Raw genomic sequence first — 19,589 nt, forward strand, 5'->3', positions numbered from 1 at the left:
TGAAGGTTTCAGGACACCTTATATCGACAGTGTCTGGGATGTACCGTCATCAGCAAGGTTGCTCACGTCCTGTGGGTTGGGTCCCCGTCTGACCACATTCTTGTGAGTTGTGTGAGCAAACAGTCGATACTGGGACGGTCAGTATTACTTTTTCCTTCAAGGATAATAAAGCCAAAGGTGATTTGGTAAACGAATACTCCGTTTAAATCACGATTTTAGAAGCTCGAGGGGTGAAGTTAAGCCCACACGAAGACTTGTGCTTCCTCCTAAGCATTTTCTCGCTCCTTCCCCGCTGCGGCTGTGTGCTATAGTTTACCAAAGAGCCTCACCCTGGTTACCCGTCCCCCCCTCCCGCCCCATTCCTGCACTGAGTTTTCTAATAGGGAATATGCTTTAGGATTATAAAGCCAGAGAAGCCTACACGTAGGGAAACTTCCCACTCCCGGCCTCACCCATCTTGTGGACACAGCAGGGGCAGGGAGAGGAACCCACAGCCTGGTAGGTCTGGGAGGGAGCGCGGGCCCCACCTTCAGGCTTCTAGAGGAGCTGGGACCCTTCAACCAGTCGGCTAAGGGAGGCGTTGCCCCTCTTTCTGGGAGCTGGAAGAAATCGGGGCTCCGGGCTTTAAGAAGTAAGGGAGGGTAGAGCATCTGGGGTGAAGGGTGTGTGCCTGCAGGCAGGCGGGCAGGCCAATGGCATCGACACACCCCGGTTCTCTGGTCTGGCTTGGCCTTCCCTCCACCCCTCCCCCCCCCCACCTCGCCCCAGATGCTAACTCGGTCCGGAGCTGGTGCACCTAGACCCTTCCCTCACGATACAGTAAGCAGGGAGGACTGGAGAGCTTCTACGGTTTACCTCTCAGTTACGTACAAGGTGGCTTTCTAAAGTTCAGTTGTCAATTCCACAGACACAGGAAGACGTGTAGAAGACCCAAATCTGACCCCTCAAGGAGCTAGACCGTGCGTGCTCAAGATAGCCGTTCTCCCACAGAACCGTGCCCGGCCTCCCTCTACCAGTGTGACCTACGGGGAGGGAGTCATTGTCACCTGTCCTGTGTTTGCGCTGATTTGCATGCTAACGACCGAGCTGTTGCAGACCGCTTGGCTGGATAATGAACTTGGTCTGGGCGTGTCGTCTCACAGTAACCAGTGTGGACGCCGATGGAATGTCGAATATTATTACTTGGAGAGAGAGATCAATCATTAACCAACCCCATTAATTCTCGCGGCACTGGTAAGCAAGAACTATGTGTTTATACATAACATAAGCTCAAATGCACCTATTTAGAATTACCCGCTAAAACGTTCGGAGAATCTTCTTAGGCTGAAAAAAAAAAAAAAGCTGTTGTCATTGGTGAGGACGGTTTCCAAAGTGGATTAAAACAAGCGGGAAAGTGGCTGTCTATGAAAATCTGAATATGGGGTGCCTGGGTGGCTCAGTCGGTTGGGCGGCCGACTTCGGCTCAGGTCACGATCTCGCGGTCCGTGAGTTCGAGCCCCGCATCGGGCTCTGTGCTGACAGCTCGGAGCCTGGAGCCTGTTTCAGATTCTGTGTCTCCCTCTCTCTGACCCTCCCCCGTTCATGCTCTGTCTCTCTCTGTCTCAAAAATAAATAAACGTTGAAAAAACAATTAAAAAAAAAAAAAAGAAAGAAAATCCGAATACATTCACTCGTGCGGCATGCTGTCGCTAAGGAGGCCGAGTCAGAACTGTCCCAGCTGTGAAACAAAGGTGTTAGATAGACCGGACTGCCCGAAAGAGCTGAGTGTATGTGTGTAAATTATATGTAATTCATACGTACATATATATATATATGGAATTTATTTATACATGCCTGTTTACACAAATTCTACTCTGATTTTTAGATTCCACATACGAATGTGGGTGGGGGGGTTACAGTCGCTGCGGGAGATGACGCAGTCACTGAGCTCCTCACGCACCTGGAGAGAACAAGGTCGGAGCAGGGCGCTGAGCACGGAGTACCTTTTCCTACTCATGTCCCTCCCGCTTCCCAGGAGTAAGTGACACAGCTTCTAATATGCATTGGAATTAGAGCAGATTAACAATAAACTCCCAGCCAAGAGGAGCCCAAGGGAGGATGCGAGCGGCCGCAGAGGGGAGGGCACTGGGCAGCTGTCCACGCGTTTCCTACCCCGGGGGGGGAGGGGCACAGAGGGGAGGCGTGGCGGGTTATGTGAGCGCTCACGACCGACAAGACCGTCAGCGGGACGAGCTAGGTGCCAGGGAAGGGAAAACACGGGGGCAGTAGCTCACAGGTTCACGAAATATGGACAAGAAATCAACCCTGGCCCGGTGAGGCACGTGAAAGAACGAGGGAGAAGGTGGGACCCGGAGCCCCGTCACGGTGCAGGCGCCACCTGGAAGGGAGGCGGTGACCAGTAATACAGGGTTACGAAGAACAAGAAGTTCACAGGGGAGAAGGGGAAGGGGGATCTCTGTGTGGGTCGGAAAGGACAAGGAGCTGGGTTTTATCGGTGCACAGGTGTTGGTGGGGGGGTGGGGACACGCAGGTGGCTACAGGGAGGTCCCTTCCAAAGACTCAGCCCTTGGACTAATTTACAGATGTTTCTTTTTATTTAATTTTTTTTTGGAGTTTATTTAGAAAGAGAAAGAGCATATGCATGGGTGGGGGTTCGGGGAGAGAGAGAGAGAGAGAGAGAGAGAATCCCAAGCAGGCCGTGCACTGTTGGCACAGAGCCCGACATGGGTCTTGATCTCCTGGACCATGAGATGGTGACCTGAGCCGAAATCACAAGTTAGAGGCTCAACTGTCGGCAGCCACCCAGGTGCCCCTCTTTTTTTTTTTTTCCTTGTAAGTGTTTCTCTCTGACTTCTTGCTAAATCAGCGTCTGCATTTATCTTAGGCAATTTCTTCCCACGTCGTCGTGGAAATGTCCTCACGTCCTTTCGAGCTGCAGGGTTCCACCAGGAGGCGCTTTCTTCTTATGCGACGGGGTCTCCTATCGCGAGAGGGCACAGTCGTGGTCACCGGCCCCCTGGACATGGTTGTTCCGGAGGCAGGCGGCCCAGCCTTCCCCCGAGATGCCTTCCATTCTTTAACGGGGGAGGTGGAGCCAGAGAGGGCACCACCTCTACTCGGCAGGGGCGAGGTCTGCCCACGGGGAGGCAGGAGGGAGAGGTGGGGAAGGGGCCGTATGCACGTGGGGTCCCGGAGACGCGCAGACGCGTGGCTGGGGTTTTGTGTCCCCGCCCTTCCACGCTTCCGGCCTTCGCCCTTTCTTCGGATTCTTCCGCCGGGACCAGCTGAGAAGCTCTCCTTACTGATCGACTCCACCATTTGTCGCCCGTGTTCGTTTGTTCCTGGTTAATGATCAAGTCTTTGCAGCTGTGAATTCCTCCCCGGGGACAGCTTTTGATAAACGGAGTCACCTGTACACTATTTGCCAAATCGCCACTTGCTGTGGTTTGGCATCCGCCCCCAATTTGCCCCATCTCGTTCTCCGTGACTGCACCTTGCTTCTTGGATAACAACCACGCTGTCAACGCGTTTCGCCAACCACGCTCGGGATGATGCTCTAAGCTGTAGACTCACGTTAGCGCCCCTGATTCTCACAACCCACCCACCCCCGGGGTAAGGACTGTTTTATCCCTACTTCATGGATGAAGAGACTGAGGCACAGAGAGTGTAAGTCACACGGCAGGTGTGAGCAGCGTGTTTGGACACGGGCTGTCTGCCTTCCGGGGCCACGCTCGGAGAGCCGTGTAGAGTTTACACCACTCTGTGCGGTAGGGAAGACCACCAGCGTGCCACCAGCCACGGAGAAAGCCCGAGACCCCCGCAGGAGGACGGGGGCAAGCCTGGAGCCGCGCGGGCCGTGGGACGCTGGGTCTTTCAGCCCCGAGAGCAACTCCCAAAGGGCAGGTGCATCCGGGGAGGAAGGTCACGGCTGCCGAGTTTGGGTCCAATACTGCCTCCCCAGCACTGGACCCTGGCCACGTGGCTTTCCCTCGGGGGCTGGGAGGGGTTCGTTCGGGGGAAGGGGGACACCCGTTTGGTCCTAGTCGTCACTGCCTTGTGATTTGCCAGCCCCTCGAATCTCGAGCAGCATTTTCTGTCTGCGTTTTCACACCACGGGTTTTCACCCCTGAGAATTCACGGAGGGTACGTGTCACTGTCCATGTGTCGTGGCTGTGAAGTTCTGACTTTGGACTGTCTCTTTGTCCCACGTGGCAGGGGCACAAATCTACTCAGCCTAGACTCCTCTGAACCGAGCAAACCCTGACCTTGAACACTGATGGTGTCTCTTTTGGCGAGGGTGGCCTCCTTCAGATGGGGGGCTGAAGGTGGGGAAGGGCCCTGGGGTTCTTGCTCCCCTCCATCCTGGGCGGCCGGGGTGGTCATCTGGCTGCTGAACCTTAAGGCATCGTTCGGAGTCCGGGTTGTGGCTGGAATCCGTGGCCCCTGGTTTGGAGCCTGTGCTCACTGAGTCCTGCTCGCTGAGGCTGGTCCTCCGCACCCAGGAGCCTGGACTCTCTTGGGACCTTCCGGTCCCCTGGCCTGTGGGAATGTGAGCATCCCAGGCACCCCACACGGAGGCCCCGCGGGGCCAGGAGCGCCACGTGGGGCCCGGCTCACTGGCTGCCTCGTCCCTCAGTCCCCGCAGAAATGTCCTGCGTGGTTTCCCTCCCTGGGCCTCCCGATGGGGGAAAGCCCTCTGCTTTCGGCTTTTGCGTCAGCGTGTTTGAGGTGCGTTCCCGGGACGTGAGCCAGAAGACAGAGGTCAGAACCCATGGGTCCGACGGCTGTTCCCCTCCTTCTTCCCCCCCACCCCACCTCCACGAAGGCACAACGCAGCTTGCTGCCCCTTCCCGTGTCTCTCCCCCTGTCTGCCACACTTCCCTCCTCTCCGCCAAACTGTCAGAGCAGCATTCTAAAGCATCTCGACTCTACAGAGCACACACATGACCACAGTCAAGTTCATCATCACTGCGGCTCCGCACAGAGGTTCAGGTGGGGAAAGCGAGGCTTTCCCCAGGCTCTAGGGCTGGGAGGGTGACAGAGCACACTTGGTCCCCTCTCTCTGCTTCCAAGGCTGGGTTCCCGCCCTCCTCTGTAGACCCAAGGCCCCGTCCGGCTCTCAGCTGGGCCCGTGACTCAGAGTAACCAGGAAACCTGCCGGCTGGGGGGCCGCCTGGACACAGGGCCTCTGGGCAGCTGTGGAACTGAACACGGGAGGCAGGGTGGGGGTAGCGGACCCACAAGCCTTTCCCTCCTGCCTTGAGCAAGAAGTTAGAAGGAACGGAGGACTGAGGGAGGCTGGCAGGGCCGTGCAGCGTGTGACAGAGAAGAAACTCCCTTCTTGTAGACATGTCAGCCCGTTCCCCTACCTTCCACGCCCTCTTTCTCTGAGGAAGGCCCTGCTTTTCGCCCCGGTCTCTTGCTATCTTATTTTTTTTTTTCTAGTTTATTTATTTTGAGAGAAAGAGAGAGAGAGAGAGAGAATGAGTGGGGGAGAGGCAGAGAGAGAGAGACAGAGAGAGACAGAGAGAAAATCCCAAGCAGGCTCCAAGTTCCACACTGAGCTCGACTTGGGGCTCGATCCCAGGACCGTGAGATTGTGACCTGAGCTGAAATCCAGAGTCGGATGCTCGACCCACTGAGCCACCCAGGCGCCCCGGTCTCTTGCTATCTTAAAGGGAAGTCAAGGGAAGACAAGATCCTGGGGTCGTCACACATTGTCTGATGGGAGTCCCGGGTCTCACGTCAGAACTCGCGGGGATGTGAGGCAGGGTCCAGGTGAGCGACCGCTTCCCCCACATGTGTCACCCGCACTGTGGCCGCCAGCCCCGGTCACCGCCGGGAGCGGCACACTGAATCACGTGCTAGGGGCCCAGCTGGTCTGCACCCATTTACAAAAAAAGAAAGCGGGCCTCAGCTTCCAACTTGACAGCCTCCTCTGGAATTTAAAACAGCTCTAGGTGGTTTAAAGGTGGAGCGGACTGAGGCTGCTAACTGGTCACGGCCCGCCAGCCCTCGTAATTAGCACGAGACCACTGTATCGTGTAAATGCCGCTCAGTGTTCGGCAATGACTAACCGCTCCATTTCAGGCTGTTTACTTAAGAGCGGGGCTTTCCTCCACAATGGATGTTTCTGGGTATTTACCCACTTAGCAAGAGAGGAGAGAGGAGAGAGGGGAGAGAGAGAAAGAAAAGGTGAAACGTCTCTGTTAAATTCACACACGCTTCTTACTTGCTGAAAACCACAGCACGACAGGCTAGGTCTGTCTCCAAGCGGACTACGGAAGTGTCCCGGCCTCTAGCAGCTGGCCACACGCTACCCAGACAAATGCAAAAAGAAGGATTAAAGGTATCTGCGGAGTAACCCCTGGAAAACGGGCGGCAGGCCTGAGCACACAGTGAGAGAGTAAAACTTGTCAACAGATACGTATGTACATGGTAAATGTGTGTGTGTGTGTGTGTGATGACGGTCACGTTCACTACAATTTTCTTTTCTAGGGAGAATGTTGCAAACGTATCTGTGTGCAGACAATACCAAAGCGAGCCTCGTGTGACGGCGGGTGGGGAAACCCCAAGGAGAAAAGCTGGCCGCCTTGAGGGGCAGGGAAGGCTGGACAGCGCGGGGCTCAGTGCTGGGTGCCGTGTATGGAGACGGGCCAGCACGACAGGCCTGCCGGTGGGGCCCGGGGCCCGGAAGGGCACTGTTCTAGACAGCGGGAACATTTAAGATGGACTGTTTTTACCTTGTCTGAGGTGGAGTGAACGAGTGGACCGCCCCTGGCATTTACCGTAGGAAATCCTCAGTCAGGTACCTATTGTGTATCGAGTGCCTGTGGGCATTGGAGTGCTGATGCCTCGTGTAGAAAAGAGGCTGGGTTCTCGTTTGGCTTGATATCGGGAAAATCAGGAACATTCTACTTGATGCAACAATGGCGGGGGGTGGGGAGGAGGGCTCAGTTGTCATCCGAGTTGATCTCTACCTGCCTGGGCCTGGCCTATCTCATTGCCAAAGCCAACACCCTTCGATCTTTTCACTTGACGTGTCTTTGTCCACCTCTCCACGTTCCGCTCATTTCTTCCAAGGCTGGTGTTCATTTTCCCGATCACTCCACCCTCTCTCTGCCCGGATTCATTCCCCAGTGACCACCACGCCCCCCCACCCCCAACCCTGCAGGCATCTGTGTGTTTCTTGAGCGCTCCTCGCCTCCCCACCCCCAGGTTGGAAGCCCGGGAGGACAGAGCCCCTGTGGCTTTCTTTCCCTGCTCTGCCCACCGGGCACCTAGCTGGCACGTGGCAGACTTTCAGCGTCTGCGCAATCATAACCGAATGAGTATCATTAAGCCCCTATTAGTCAGATCAGTAGTGACAAACTCCCCAATAACCATGCTTATTTGAAAATACATCCCAAGCATTGTTTCTCTACCCGCCCCCCCCCCCCCCATGCTTCTCTGCAGGGATTGAAGGCAGTCTGATGTTTTTGCAAACGTGTCCCCGTTTAGGGGCCGTCTTGTCCTTGTTGGCTCTCCCCTGGGATGTATCCATTCTTTCCCGGAAGCTTGCACACAGGGCGCCCGCCTTGGCGGGTTTGCTTCCTAAGCGCCGTGGTCTTTCAGGGGATGCTGGGGTCTGGTAGAAAAACAGGGGTGCCTCCACGCTCTGCGCAGCCCAACCCTCTCACCAGGCTCTGCAGATAAAAACACTTAAAAACCCGGTTAAATCTCGGTTTGCTGGTGTCGCTACGGCTCCTGCAGCCGCCCCAGGTAACAGGCACCGCGGTGGGCAGGCGGGAGGAAGGCAGAGCGGGTGCGCCCCTCGACGCTAAGGCACTCCCGGCTCCCGGGCCGGCTGCCTGGGCCGCGGTGCGTACCGAGCGCGCTCCGAAGCGGTCCCCGGCCTCGGAGACTTCTGGGCGCCGGGCGCTCAGCCCTCGGCCCCGGGCCCGGGCAGCAGGCGGCGCGGCGCCGGCATGCTAAGTGGGCCGCACTGGGCGCCTTTGTTCCCCGCGCCTCCGAGGACCGCTTCCCTCTGCATCCTAATGGGCTCGTCCCCCCGCCCCCCTCCGCGTCCCGGACCCCGGGGCGCCGCCCGCCCCCGCCCCGCGGGCTGAGCACCTGCGCCGCCCCCCGCCGCGCCCCCCAGCGGGGGGTCCGGCGGCCCGCCGCGCAAGTCTCGCGGTGCTACGGCCCCGGCGGGGGAGCCGCGGCCCGCGCCCCCCGCCGCGCGACAAAGGCCGGCCCGGGAGGCGGGGGCGGGGCGGGGCGGGGCGGCGGCGGCGGCGCGGGGGCGGGGGGGGGGGAGCGGAGGCAGCGCCCGCCCGCGCCGTCCTTTGTGTGGCGGCGGCGGCGGCGCCTGGGCCCGCCCGCCCTCCGGGGCCCGGCTCCGCGCCGCCCTCCGCCCCGCCCGGCCGCCCGGCCTCCCGGCAAGATGGCAACCCCGGCGGCGGTCAACCCTCCCGGTGAGTAGCGGCCCGGCCGGGACCCGCGCTCGGGGGTTCTGCGCTCCGGGGACCCGCGCTCGGGGTGGGGGGGGGGGGCGGCTGCGCTCCGGGGACCCGCGCGCCGCAGCCCCGGCCCCGGCCGCAGCATCAGCACCGGCACAGCCCCGGCGGCGGAGGCGGGCCTCGCGGCCCCCGGGACACCCCCCGCCCCCTCGCGTGCCGAGGACGCCCGCCGCCGGCTACCCGGTGCCGCGCGCTGTCGCGTTCGGGGCGCGGCCCCGTGGCATCTCCGGCGGCGGCCGCGGCGGCGGGAGGGCACGGCGCGGGCGCGGGCAAAAGTTTGGAGCCGGGATTCAACAGGGTGGACCGGGGTGGAGCTCGCGGCTGGTCCCCGCGCGGCCCGCCCCCGGGCGCCCCGGTGCCCCCTCCCCGCCCCCCCGGCTCCGCAGTGGGCACGGGCGCCCGGCCTGCGGCGGCGGCGGCGGCGGCGGCGCGGAGCATCCCGGCCCCTCCCGGCTCGCGCCCTCTGCCTCCGCGGGCCGCCCTGTCCTCAGGGTGCGGCCGGTGACAACCGTGCTCGCCCCGGCAGATTTCGAAAATGGAACTAGGTCCTGCTAAGCGGGACTACTGACCTGGTTTGCAGTGGGCGCAGGGAAACCCCGGCTTAGTTGGGGAGTCGGGCTCCCTAGGGGTGCCCAAGAATGGGAGGGGGACACGCAGGCTGCCGGCTGTGAAGTTTTGGTGTCGCGCCGGCATGGCTTGGTGCCGGGTCTGGGGGGCATGCAGGCGGACGAGTCAGAGGCCAGTCCTCAAGGAGCCCCCCCCCCCCCCCCAGAGGGAGGTGGCCTGTTGGAGGTGGCGATGGGGTGGGGTGCCTAACAGAGAAAACAAAACTGTCGTCAGAGTTAGGAGTGAAGGATCCCCTGCATCCAAAGTGGTCAGGGGGCGCTTTTGGAGATCAGACATTTCCCAACTGGCCTTGGGAGGATTGGAAGGTTTGAATGTGCAGAGCAGGGCCCAGGGGGCGTGCGTGGGGAGGGGACATCGTGAATGGCAGACACACTGAGTAGGTTTCAATCAATATTCTGGGACTCCGGGGATTTAGGAGGGAGCAGTGGGGTTTCACAGACTGGTTCGGCTCTGAAGGACAGCCTAGGGAGTCGACTCCCTCCCCGCTCCCCCCACCCCCCCAGGTTAAGGAGTCCTTGGTGGTCTTGAACGCGGAAGTCATGTGATCATGGTTCTTCTGGAAGGTTGACTTGTCAGCCATGTCTAGATAACCTAGAAAGGAAGGAGCAAGGTTGGAGGCAGAGAGGCTGGTCCAAACGAGGCATATGGTGGGGAGGCCTGGAGTTGACAAACTGCTCGGAGTTGGGGCATGGGTAAGGGGGGGGGGCCCTGGAGACACAGGTAGGGAGTCTGAGTAGCTCCCGAGAGGCAGGTTCCATAAGAGAACCTCAGAAGTCTCAGAAGAACTGACGGGGAGCTCCCGGTCCAGGACACGGAAGGGGAACGTGGCACATTTGGGGACCGCCCCTCAAGTTTGCTAGTGACTCAAGTCTGCACTTTCAGCCGGGTCCGCTGCTTACGAACCAATAGCCAGTTGATGGATTTAAATGTTGTGATGTTAAAAAAAAAAAGAAAGGCAAACACAGTAACATGAAGATGTTTTGGTCCCATACAGGCTTATATTGGAAAGAGGAGGAGGAAACTGAGGAAACTGAGGGCGTTTACCTAATACACACACACACGCACACACACACACACACACACACACACACACACACACACCATTACGTCACTGTTGGAAACGATTTTGTTCGTCATCGTGGTCCCACGAGCCGCCCGGAGTCAATAGGGCAGCTGCCTGGCGTGGCAGCGTGGTGCCCATGAGTGTCCGTGCCCCGGACGCCGGGAGACCCCACTGCTACAAGTGAGGGGTTGTTTTTATTATTTGGAAACACCGGGCCTCCTTGACAGACGGTGATGTCTGTGTGTCCTGTCCGTTGGCTGAGAGGCCAGGGATCGTGAGCACGGAGAGGTCTTCTCAAGGGAAGAGTCTTTCTCTGACCCGGTGCCCTGGGGTGACACTCAGCTCTGTGGGGCGTGTTGCTCCTGGCCCCTGTGAATATCTGCCTTCTCTCTAAGGAGAAGGCCGATATAGTTTGAACGGATAGGTTGAAAGGCTTGAGCCCAAGAGAGAGACTTCAGATCCGACTTGCAGTTCACAGCAAAGAGAGGCAGGGCACCCAAGCTTCTTGCCAAGTCCACTGCTCCGGGGCAGGAGTCCCTGGATGCTTCTTTGAGCATCTCATCCTCCTGCCGCACCCCTGGCCCTGGACGTTGTTGCTCTGCAGAGAGTAAGAGCTTGGTAAACACGGGCCGATGCACCGGGGGGCACCGAGATCTCTGTGTGCTGGTACTTTGTGCCCAGGGTACAAAGGCCGCAGCCCGTCACCTCCCCGCCCATCCACACGCTTTTTCCGTTTTCCCAGCTGAGCCCTCACTGCCCACCGGCAGGCCCCTCCGCAGTTCTGCGTCTCCGTGAGGCAGGGCGAGGGCACTCGGGGGCCCGGTGATGCCCGAGGAAGCTGGAGGTTTCACATCCTGTGGTGGTTCGGGCGACAGGAGCCCCATTTAAAGCTCTGATTTGGCCTTTCCAGTCTCCTGCTGGGGTTTCAGGTCTGGATTCCAGCAGCCACTCCGGGGGAGGCGGGGCTCCCAGGAATTCTCAGGAACTGACTACTTGGCGTACTGCGTTTCATGGAGCCACGCGCCCGTCCACGGCAGGGACACATCGCTGTTTCATCGACTCCTAAGGAAAGACTAGGGCCAATTATACGATGAGGCTCCATTTCAGGCATGTTTTAAAAATGTGCATTGAGAATCAGCCAAGAACCGTGCATTAAGGAAAAACCCATTCTGCTGCTGGCCCGTCCACGTGTAAAACATACGGTCATGTTTTCAACAAAAATCTGTGTAGAGTTTACGCTCTAGGCATGTGCCATGATGGCCTTTTGAGTTCTGCCAAATGAAGAGAACAGTGTCTGAAAAAGTTTCCTTAGTTCTCAGCCAATAGTTACCGTGCAACTATTTTTTTAAAGCTTATTTATTTATTTTGAAGGGGGTGTGCAGAGAGAGGGAGAGGGAGAATCCCGCGAGCAGGCTGTGCGCCGTCGGCCTGGGGGCTCAATCTCGCAAACCGTGAGATCCTGAGCTGAGCCAAAATCAAGAACCAGACGCTCAGCCCAGTAAAGGGAAGCCTGAGCCCCGCAGGCTTCCCTTTACTGAGCAACTGTTATGTGCCAGGTACCGAGAGCTAGGTTCTGGGTGATCAGTGGTAAACCCAGGACAGCGCCTGCCATCGTCCTGTTTGCCGGTGGCCGGGGAATACGTAGTTGTAAAGAATCACGCAGATGTGTGAGTTATGACATCGCTAATGCTACAAATGAAGGAGGTTTGGGGTTTGCCTCTTTGAGGGGGAAGCTTATTTTCTTATATTAAATATAATTTATTGTCAAATTGGTTTCCATACCACACCCAGTGCTCATCCCAACAGGTGCCCTCCTCCATGCCCATCACCCACTCTCCCCTCTCCCCCAACCCCCATCAACCCTCAGTTTGTTCTCAGTATTGAAGAGTCTCTCATGGTTTGCCTCCTTCCCTCTCTGTAACTTTTTCCCCCCCTTCCCCTCCCCTCTGGTCTTCTGCTGAGTTTCTCAAGATCCACATATGAGTGAAAACATATGGTATCTGTCTTTCTCTGCCTGACATATTTCACTCAGCATAATACTCTCCAGTTCCATCCACGTTGCTGCAAATGGCCAGATTTCACTCTTTCTCATTGCCAAGTAGTATTCCGTTGTGTATATAAACCACATCTTCTTTATCCGTTCGTCAGTTGATGGACATTTAGGATCCTTCCGTAATTTGGCTATTGTTGAAAGTGCTGCTATAAACATTGGGTACAGGTGCCCCTCTGCATCAGCACTCCTGTATCCCGTGGATAAATGCCTAGCAGTGCTATTGCTGGGTCATAGGGTAGATCTAGTTTTAATTTTGTGAGGAACCTACACACTGTTCTCCAGAGCGGCTGCACCAGTTTGCATTCCCACCAACCGTGCAAGAGGGTTCCCGTTTCTCCACATCCTCGCCAGCATCTAGAGTCTCCTGATTTGTTGATCTTAGCCGCTCTGACCAGTGTGAGGTGGTATCTCAGTGAGGTTTTGATGAGTATTTCTGAGGGAGCAACTTAAAACAAGTTCTTTTTTCCGAGCACTTGATTTTATTGCTTTCTCTTACAGATCGCTCCATATAAAGCCAACTTGGTATATCGATCAGCAGATTTAGAATCAAAACACTCTGACGTGACAGTTGCTACAAAAAAGTCAAGAGGACATTGTGTCAGAGGGTTCCTAGGCGGTCATCGTTTTTAAGGGTTTGTCTTCTTCATTGAGGTTGTCCTGACACTTGTGACGTTGCACGGGCGATTGCAGACATTTGGTTAATACACAGGTCAGGACTGCTGTCTATCACGAGACATGTTATAGGTGAGAAGGCGGGCGTGGGAACTGTGGATCTCGGCGAAGGTGATAGTGAAACTGATGATCGATGTTGCAGGGGGTTCTACGAGGCAGTACTTTATGACCAACCACTTAGCGTTTGCTGCATAGGTGGGGTGCATTCTAATATGGACGTGTATACGTTCGTAAAACAGAATACGTATTAATCGAACAGAGTAAGTGTACGATGTGTAACGAGAAGCTTTGCGAGACTGTATTTCAGGTTAAGACGAACTTTGTGACATTTATGTGATTTTCCCTTTTGTTGCTGTTGAGTGTAGTTGGCACACAGTGTTACATTAGTCTCACGTCTTACGTTATCCTGGGCCTCACAAGCGTGGCCACCGTCTGTCACCACGTGGCACTGTTATGGCACCATCGGCTGTATTCCACGTGCTGCGCCTTCCGTCCGTGGCCTCCTCGTCCCGTGACTGGCGGCCTGGACCCCCCTCTCCCCTTCACCCATTTGCGATCCCCCCACCCACTCCCTTCTGGCAACCACGAGTTTGTCCTCCGTATTTATGGGTTTTTGTTTTTTTTTTTAGCTTAATACATGTAAGGGCAATCGTGTAGTATTTGTCTTTCTCTGTCGGACTTATTTCACTTAGTATAATGCTCTCTGGGTCCATCCATGTTGTTACAAATGACAAGATCTCATTTTTTTTAATGGCTGAATCATATTCCATTGTGTGTATGTATGTGTGTATATATATGTAGATACATATGTGGGTACATATGTATCTACATATGTATATATATGTAGATCCATGTGTGTATATATGTATCTATGTATGTATATATATGTAGATATGTATGTATATATATGTATATATATGTAGATATATATGTATCTATATATGTATCTATTTATCTATATCTATATCTGTATCTATATCTATATACACACCACATCTTTATCCATCTATTGATGGACACTTGGGTTTCTGCCTCATCTTGACTATTACAAATAAGGCTGTAGTAAACACAGGGTTGCATATATCTTTTTGAATTAGTGTTTGTTTTCTTTGGGTAAATACCTAGTAGTTGACTTACTGGGTGATATGGTAATTCTGGTTTTAACTTTTTGAGGAACCTCCACACTGTTCTCCACAGCGGCTGCACCAGTCTGCTTTCCCACCAACAGTGCAAGAGGGTTCCCGTTTCTCCGCATCCTCGCCAGCATCTAGAGTCTCCTGATTTGTTCGTTTTAGCCGCTCTGACCGGCATGAGGTGGCATCTGAGAGTGGTTTTGATTTGCGTTTCCCTGATGACGAGTGATGTTGAACACCTTTTTGCGTGTCTGTTGGCCTCTGGATGTCTTCTATGGAAAGATGTCTGTTCAGGTTCTTTGGTCGTTTTCTAATCAGACTATTCGTTTTTGGTGTTGAGTTGTGTATGTTCTCTGTGTAGTTTCGATATTAACCCCTCATTGGATGTGTCGTTTGCAGATATCTTCTCCCATTCCGTAGGCTGCCTTTTCATTTTGCTGATGCTTTCCTTTGCTGTGCAAAAGCTCTTTATTTTAGTGGCGTCCCAGTAGTTTATTTTTGCTTCTGTTTCCCTTGCCTTAGGAGACGTATCTAGAAAAATGTTGCTAAGCCTGTTGTCCAAGGCATGACTGCCTGTTTTCTTTTAGGAATTTCATGGTCTCGGGTCTCACATTTAGGTCTTTAATCCATTTTGAGTTTATTTTTGTGCCTGGTGTAGGAAAGTGGTTCAGTTTCATTCTGGATGTGGCTGTCCAGTTTTCCCAGCACCTTTTATCAAATGGACTGTCTTACATATTCTTGCCTTGAGGAGCCAACCTGTGAGTTGAGATCCGAGGAGTGAAGAGAAACACGGGCAAGCAGGTGCATTCTGGGAAGAGCCTCTGCAAAGGCCCTGGGGTCAGAAGGGCCCGTCTGCTTTGAGGAACCAGAGCGGGTCAGAGCAGCTGGAGGTGCGGCGGGCGAGTGGGGTCTCGACCAGGGGAGGGACGTGACGTGACCCGCACTCCGCTGGGCCCTGGCTGCTGTGCGGAGAGCAGATTGGAAGGCCGGACTCCGGTTGGAGGTAGCTGCCAGGGACCCCGGCTGGCAGGGGAGACGCGGAGAAGCACACGGAGGCGAGGTACCCCTTGGGGCGGGGCCGCCACGCTGAACACGCACATCCTCGTGCATCTAGCAGTGGGCCGGGGACCCCCCGTGTGACCGCCTGCAGCCGCTCCTTTTGGGCAGAACCGGCAGGGCCGCGGTGGGGAGGGTGGGTGTGGTGTGTGCGCCTGGGTGACAGGAGGTGACCGGACTGGGGAGCCCCCGAGACGAGCCGCCGAGACTGGGCGGGAGCTGTCGCGGAGACAGCAGTCAGGCTGGAGTCCCTCTGTCCCCGTCGGTCTGTGCTGACGCTGGCTGACATGCCCGGGGACGTCATCCCCCTGTGCCACGGCCCCTGGGTGCTGGGCCGTAACGCAAGGGGCAGGTACTGGCAGCCGTGTGGGGCCGGCCGGGCCTGCAGACAGGCTGGTGGGAGCCGTCACTGCTCAGGCGGGCCCTTCCACCCCTTGCACCCCGATGCCACGCACCCGATTCTGGCCCAGACCCTCGGCTCCAGAGCTCTGGCCGGCGCCGAGCTCCCCTGTCTGCACCCGCCCCTTGCCCACACCTGAGGGTTTCCCTGCCCATGCCCTCTGCTCCTCCTGGTCCCGGCTTGGACCGTCCCTTCTCCCAAAGCCTGTCTCCAGAGACGGCGTGCCCATGCTGCCGTCCGCCCGGGCCCCGTGCACTCTGCATCTGGAGCATTTCCGTGACCCGGGGTGGAGCGGTAAGGTACGCAGCTGCTGCTGGATGCCTGGGTCTCCTGCTGGCCCCGAGGCCCCACGAGGGCGGGGGGAGCCTTCCTCACCCTGCAGCCCCTCCCGTCACACCGCCTCCCGCACGGCAGGCTGCCCATAAGGTGTGCCCGTGGACAAGTGCACGGGTGCCGGGGAACCGTGTTACCTGCCCGTGCGCACCTGCTTGTGAACGCCTGCCTGGGAGACAAGCTGTGCGGCGTGTTCGTGGGTCCCCGAAACAGGAGGCCAGAGCTGTCGAATTTAGGTTCTGGCCTTGGTTTGGGGGAACTGGTTTTGATCTGTAAATCCTAAGACTTCGTCTCATCGTAAAGGAACCCGGGAGATGACAGATCGTATCCTCTGCCCCAGAAGGAGGGGAGGTCAGACTGGCAATAACCTGGCGACCGGCTGGGAGTCGTGGGAGGCCCGTGCCCACCGCCTTCCTTACGAAAGTCCCCGAGGGTCCCCTGGAAGGGGTCTCCCCGTTCTGCCTTCTGTTCTGTGTGCGCAACCGTGGGTGTGGTGGGCGTGATTCCCGGGGGGCTCCAGACACGACACGGAGGCAGCTTCACTTCTGTTCAGGGGATGCCCGCCGCCCCCCGACGCGATGCTGCTGGGCCCGAAGCCAAGCCCTTTGCAGACAAGGAGCCTCTGTGGCCTTCAAGACTGCAACACTTTGACCGTTTTCCAGGCGAATCCACAGAAAAAGCGAAACTGCCCACGAGCAGGTACTTCCTGCTGTTGTACATTGTGCAGAAGCAGGGGGCCTCTTTCGCCGCCTTGGTTGTGCCGTGAGGGTGGCCAGGCGGAGCCCGCGGGTCCCCCAGCCCCTGCCGAGGCGCCCCCTCCTTTCCTGCTCATAACCGACTCCCTTCCCCCGAGTACAACAATAAACAGACAGGACTTTTCCCCCCAAAGACCGTGTGCACATACAGAAGAGAATCGTTCTGAACACACTGCTTTGTTGCCTTTATTTCCCTTAATTCATAGTACGAATGCCACAGCCTCTGTCTTATGGCCCCGTCCTCATCTATGGGCTCTGTCTCTCATGCTTACGTTCATAGCATTTGCTACGCTTTTCCGTTCGTCAGAAGTATGCACAGCGTGTTCATGGACGTCCCCGTATATAAATATACAATTACATGATTTCTTTCTCCCCTTAGGTTAACTTCCTAGAGGAGAATCGAACAATCAGATGGGTTTAAATGCTTTTTAGAAATATGCTTTTTTTGCTTTAATGTTTACTTCTTTTGAGAAAGAGAGCACGAGTGGGGGAGGGACAGAAAGAGAGGGAGAGAGAATCTCAAGCGGGTTCTGCACAGAGCCTGACGTGGGGCTCAATCTCACAACTGTGAGATCGTGACCTGAGCTGAGGTTAGGAGTCAGACTGAGCCCTCCAGGTGCCCCACATGCTTTTATTTTGTATTGGTTTCCGCAGAGGTTAACCCAGAGGCTCAGACTGGTTCAGAGACTTGCCTGGGGTTCCCACAGTATAAATGGGGGAGGAGGAATGGGCCCCCGCGAGGTCTTCTCTTCCACGTGGCCTTTTCCAGCTAGAGGTGCCATCAGCTGCCCTGGAAACCTTGGATCGCTGCTGCCTGTCTGTGCGTGGCCCGGGCCCGTCCCCAGGGCTTTGAGAGCACGGGGCAGGGGGGGCGCTGTCCTCCCTCTGCCTGCGCCCTGTGGGCTTAGACAGTTTGTGGTGGTTATTCCTGCTTTGGATGCAAACCCAGGAGGTTTTAACACCTGGGGTTAAGTGTGTGTGTGTGTGTGTGTGTGTGTGTGTGTGTGTGTGTGTGTATTTGATTTGCGGACCCCTGCACTGGATAGATACCTCTCTCCCCGGGCCCCGGTGACAAAGAAGAGGCTAGCTGTAGGACAGCTGGGGAGGACTCCCAGGCTGGCACCGAAACCAGGCTCCATGGGTAGATCAGGGCCTCCCGAGAGCCAGATCAGCGAAGGCCTCGCTGGCAGCTGAGTGAGGAACCAGGAGAGAAGGGGGTCATCCTCTGTTCATCAGATCCTCCTGGGGCCCTGCAGTGGTCCACTGGGGCCATCAGAGGCTTGTAGCCTGTCGATGAGGCTTCTGCCTGCCGAGTTTTGCCTGGCCCACCGAACTGTCCTAGTGGCAGTTAAGGAAAAAGCCACTGAAATTGCTAAGATAAGGGAGGCCAGGAAAGCTATGTGGATACACCTTGCAACAGCAGTGAATGAGCCGGGTCCCAGACTTCGAGGCACCAGGAGGCCGGATGTTCATTTATGTACGCATTTTTTAAATTTAAATTTAAATTTTATTTCATTTGAGAGAGAGAGAGAGAGGGAGAATGAGCAGGGGAGGGGCAGAGAGAGAGGGAGACACAGAATCCGAAGCAGGCTCCAGGCTCTGAGCCGTCAGCACAGAGCCCGATGTGGGGCTGGAACCCACGCGCTGTGAGATCCTGACCTGAGCAGAAGTCAGACACTCAACCGACTGAGCCACCCAGGGGCCCCTCCACAGATTTTAAATTCATGGCTATCTCCAAATGGTATTCTCTTTCTTATCTCGGAGAGCCATCTGACCCAGCCGTGTGGCAGAGCCTCTCAGAAACCGGGCACGGGAGCAGAGGTGTGTCCGCAGAGGTGTGTGGTTTCTAGAGGGGGTCTGGTTGTCACGACACTGAAGGGGATGGGGAGGTGGGGGGGGCATCTGGTGGGTGGAGGCCAGGGATGCTGTTGAACGTCCCACGGCCCCCACACAGCGCAGTTATCCGGCCCCAGATGGCACTCGTGCCCGGGGGGAACAGCCCCGGTGTGTGGGGACAGGACTTTTTGTAACCTCTGGGCACTGGCAGCTGGCCAAGGAGCCCAGAAGTTCCGTGGGGCGTGTGGCCGGCAGAGAATTAGGGGCTGGCTCCCACGACCGGCACGTCGGCGGTGGCCGTAAGGACGAGGTGGTACTTTTCAGATAATCATGATACCCGTGAAGGAAGTTAATTTAAATGTGAAATAACAGAACTGCCAGATTTTTTTTTTTATTATTATTTTTAGAACAGCATTGATGTTTCTATCACATCAGCAGTTTGAAATGAGGCGTAGTCCGGAATCATCTGCCGTAATTTGATATGCTCGATGGATTCCAAGTTCCCCAAAGAATAAAATGAATGAATGTGTTCAAGGATCACAGCTGTGTTCTCTCCTTTGGAAAGCAGTTCCCACCAGAAATCTTCCCGTTGGGTTCGGGTAGCTTGTCCAGCGGTTTCGGAAACGGCCTCCAGGACAGGCATGTTGGGACAGTTTCTGCCAATGACTGGCCGCCCGCTGGACGGCAGAGGGAGGGGACCCCACTGGCGCCTCCCGCGGGCACGGAGGACGCGAAAGGCCGGGCTGGGGGCATACGGCCGCTTCTGGGACGAGAGCCTGTGGCCTTCCTGACGCCCGTCTGCAGCTGCCTGCCGGGGGCGTCTGTCCGTGTGTCCCCCGGACCCTGAAGCCTGCCTCTCCTGCACTTCCTGCTCCCCCCTAGGCCCCCGGTGGCGGTGAATGGCGCCTGTCTCCATTCACCGGCCAGAGCCAGACAGTAATTATTTTAATCGCTTACCCACCTAATTAAACAGATATTAATTGGATGCCAACTGCGTGCTCACAGCGGCGTGCCAGGGCCGGCGTGGTTTCCGCTTTCGCGGAGCTCGCCGTGTCTTAGATAATCAGGGGCGCGAGGCGATCGTTAAAATAAGTAGCGGGAGAGAGAGGGGTCTTCGTTTCCAGATGCCACGGGGAGGCCCGAAGTGGAGGGGACAGGGG

General features: G+C 56.5%; 1 protein-coding gene across 1 annotated transcript in view; it reads left to right on the forward strand.

Annotated features, from left to right (window-relative positions):
- Positions 1-8,396: 8,396 nt before the first annotated feature.
- The window catches only part of ARNT2 (aryl hydrocarbon receptor nuclear translocator 2), a 146,024-nt gene continuing 134,831 nt past the window's right edge, over positions 8,397-19,589 (forward strand). Inside the window, 1 exon segment of the mRNA XM_042987902.1 lies at positions 8,397-8,456. Coding sequence (XP_042843836.1) covers positions 8,426-8,456 — 31 coding nt within the window. The 5' untranslated portion in view covers positions 8,397-8,425.

Source organism: Panthera tigris, chromosome B3 (genome assembly GCF_018350195.1).
Source record: "Panthera tigris isolate Pti1 chromosome B3, P.tigris_Pti1_mat1.1, whole genome shotgun sequence".
NCBI lineage: Eukaryota > Metazoa > Chordata > Mammalia > Carnivora > Felidae > Panthera > Panthera tigris.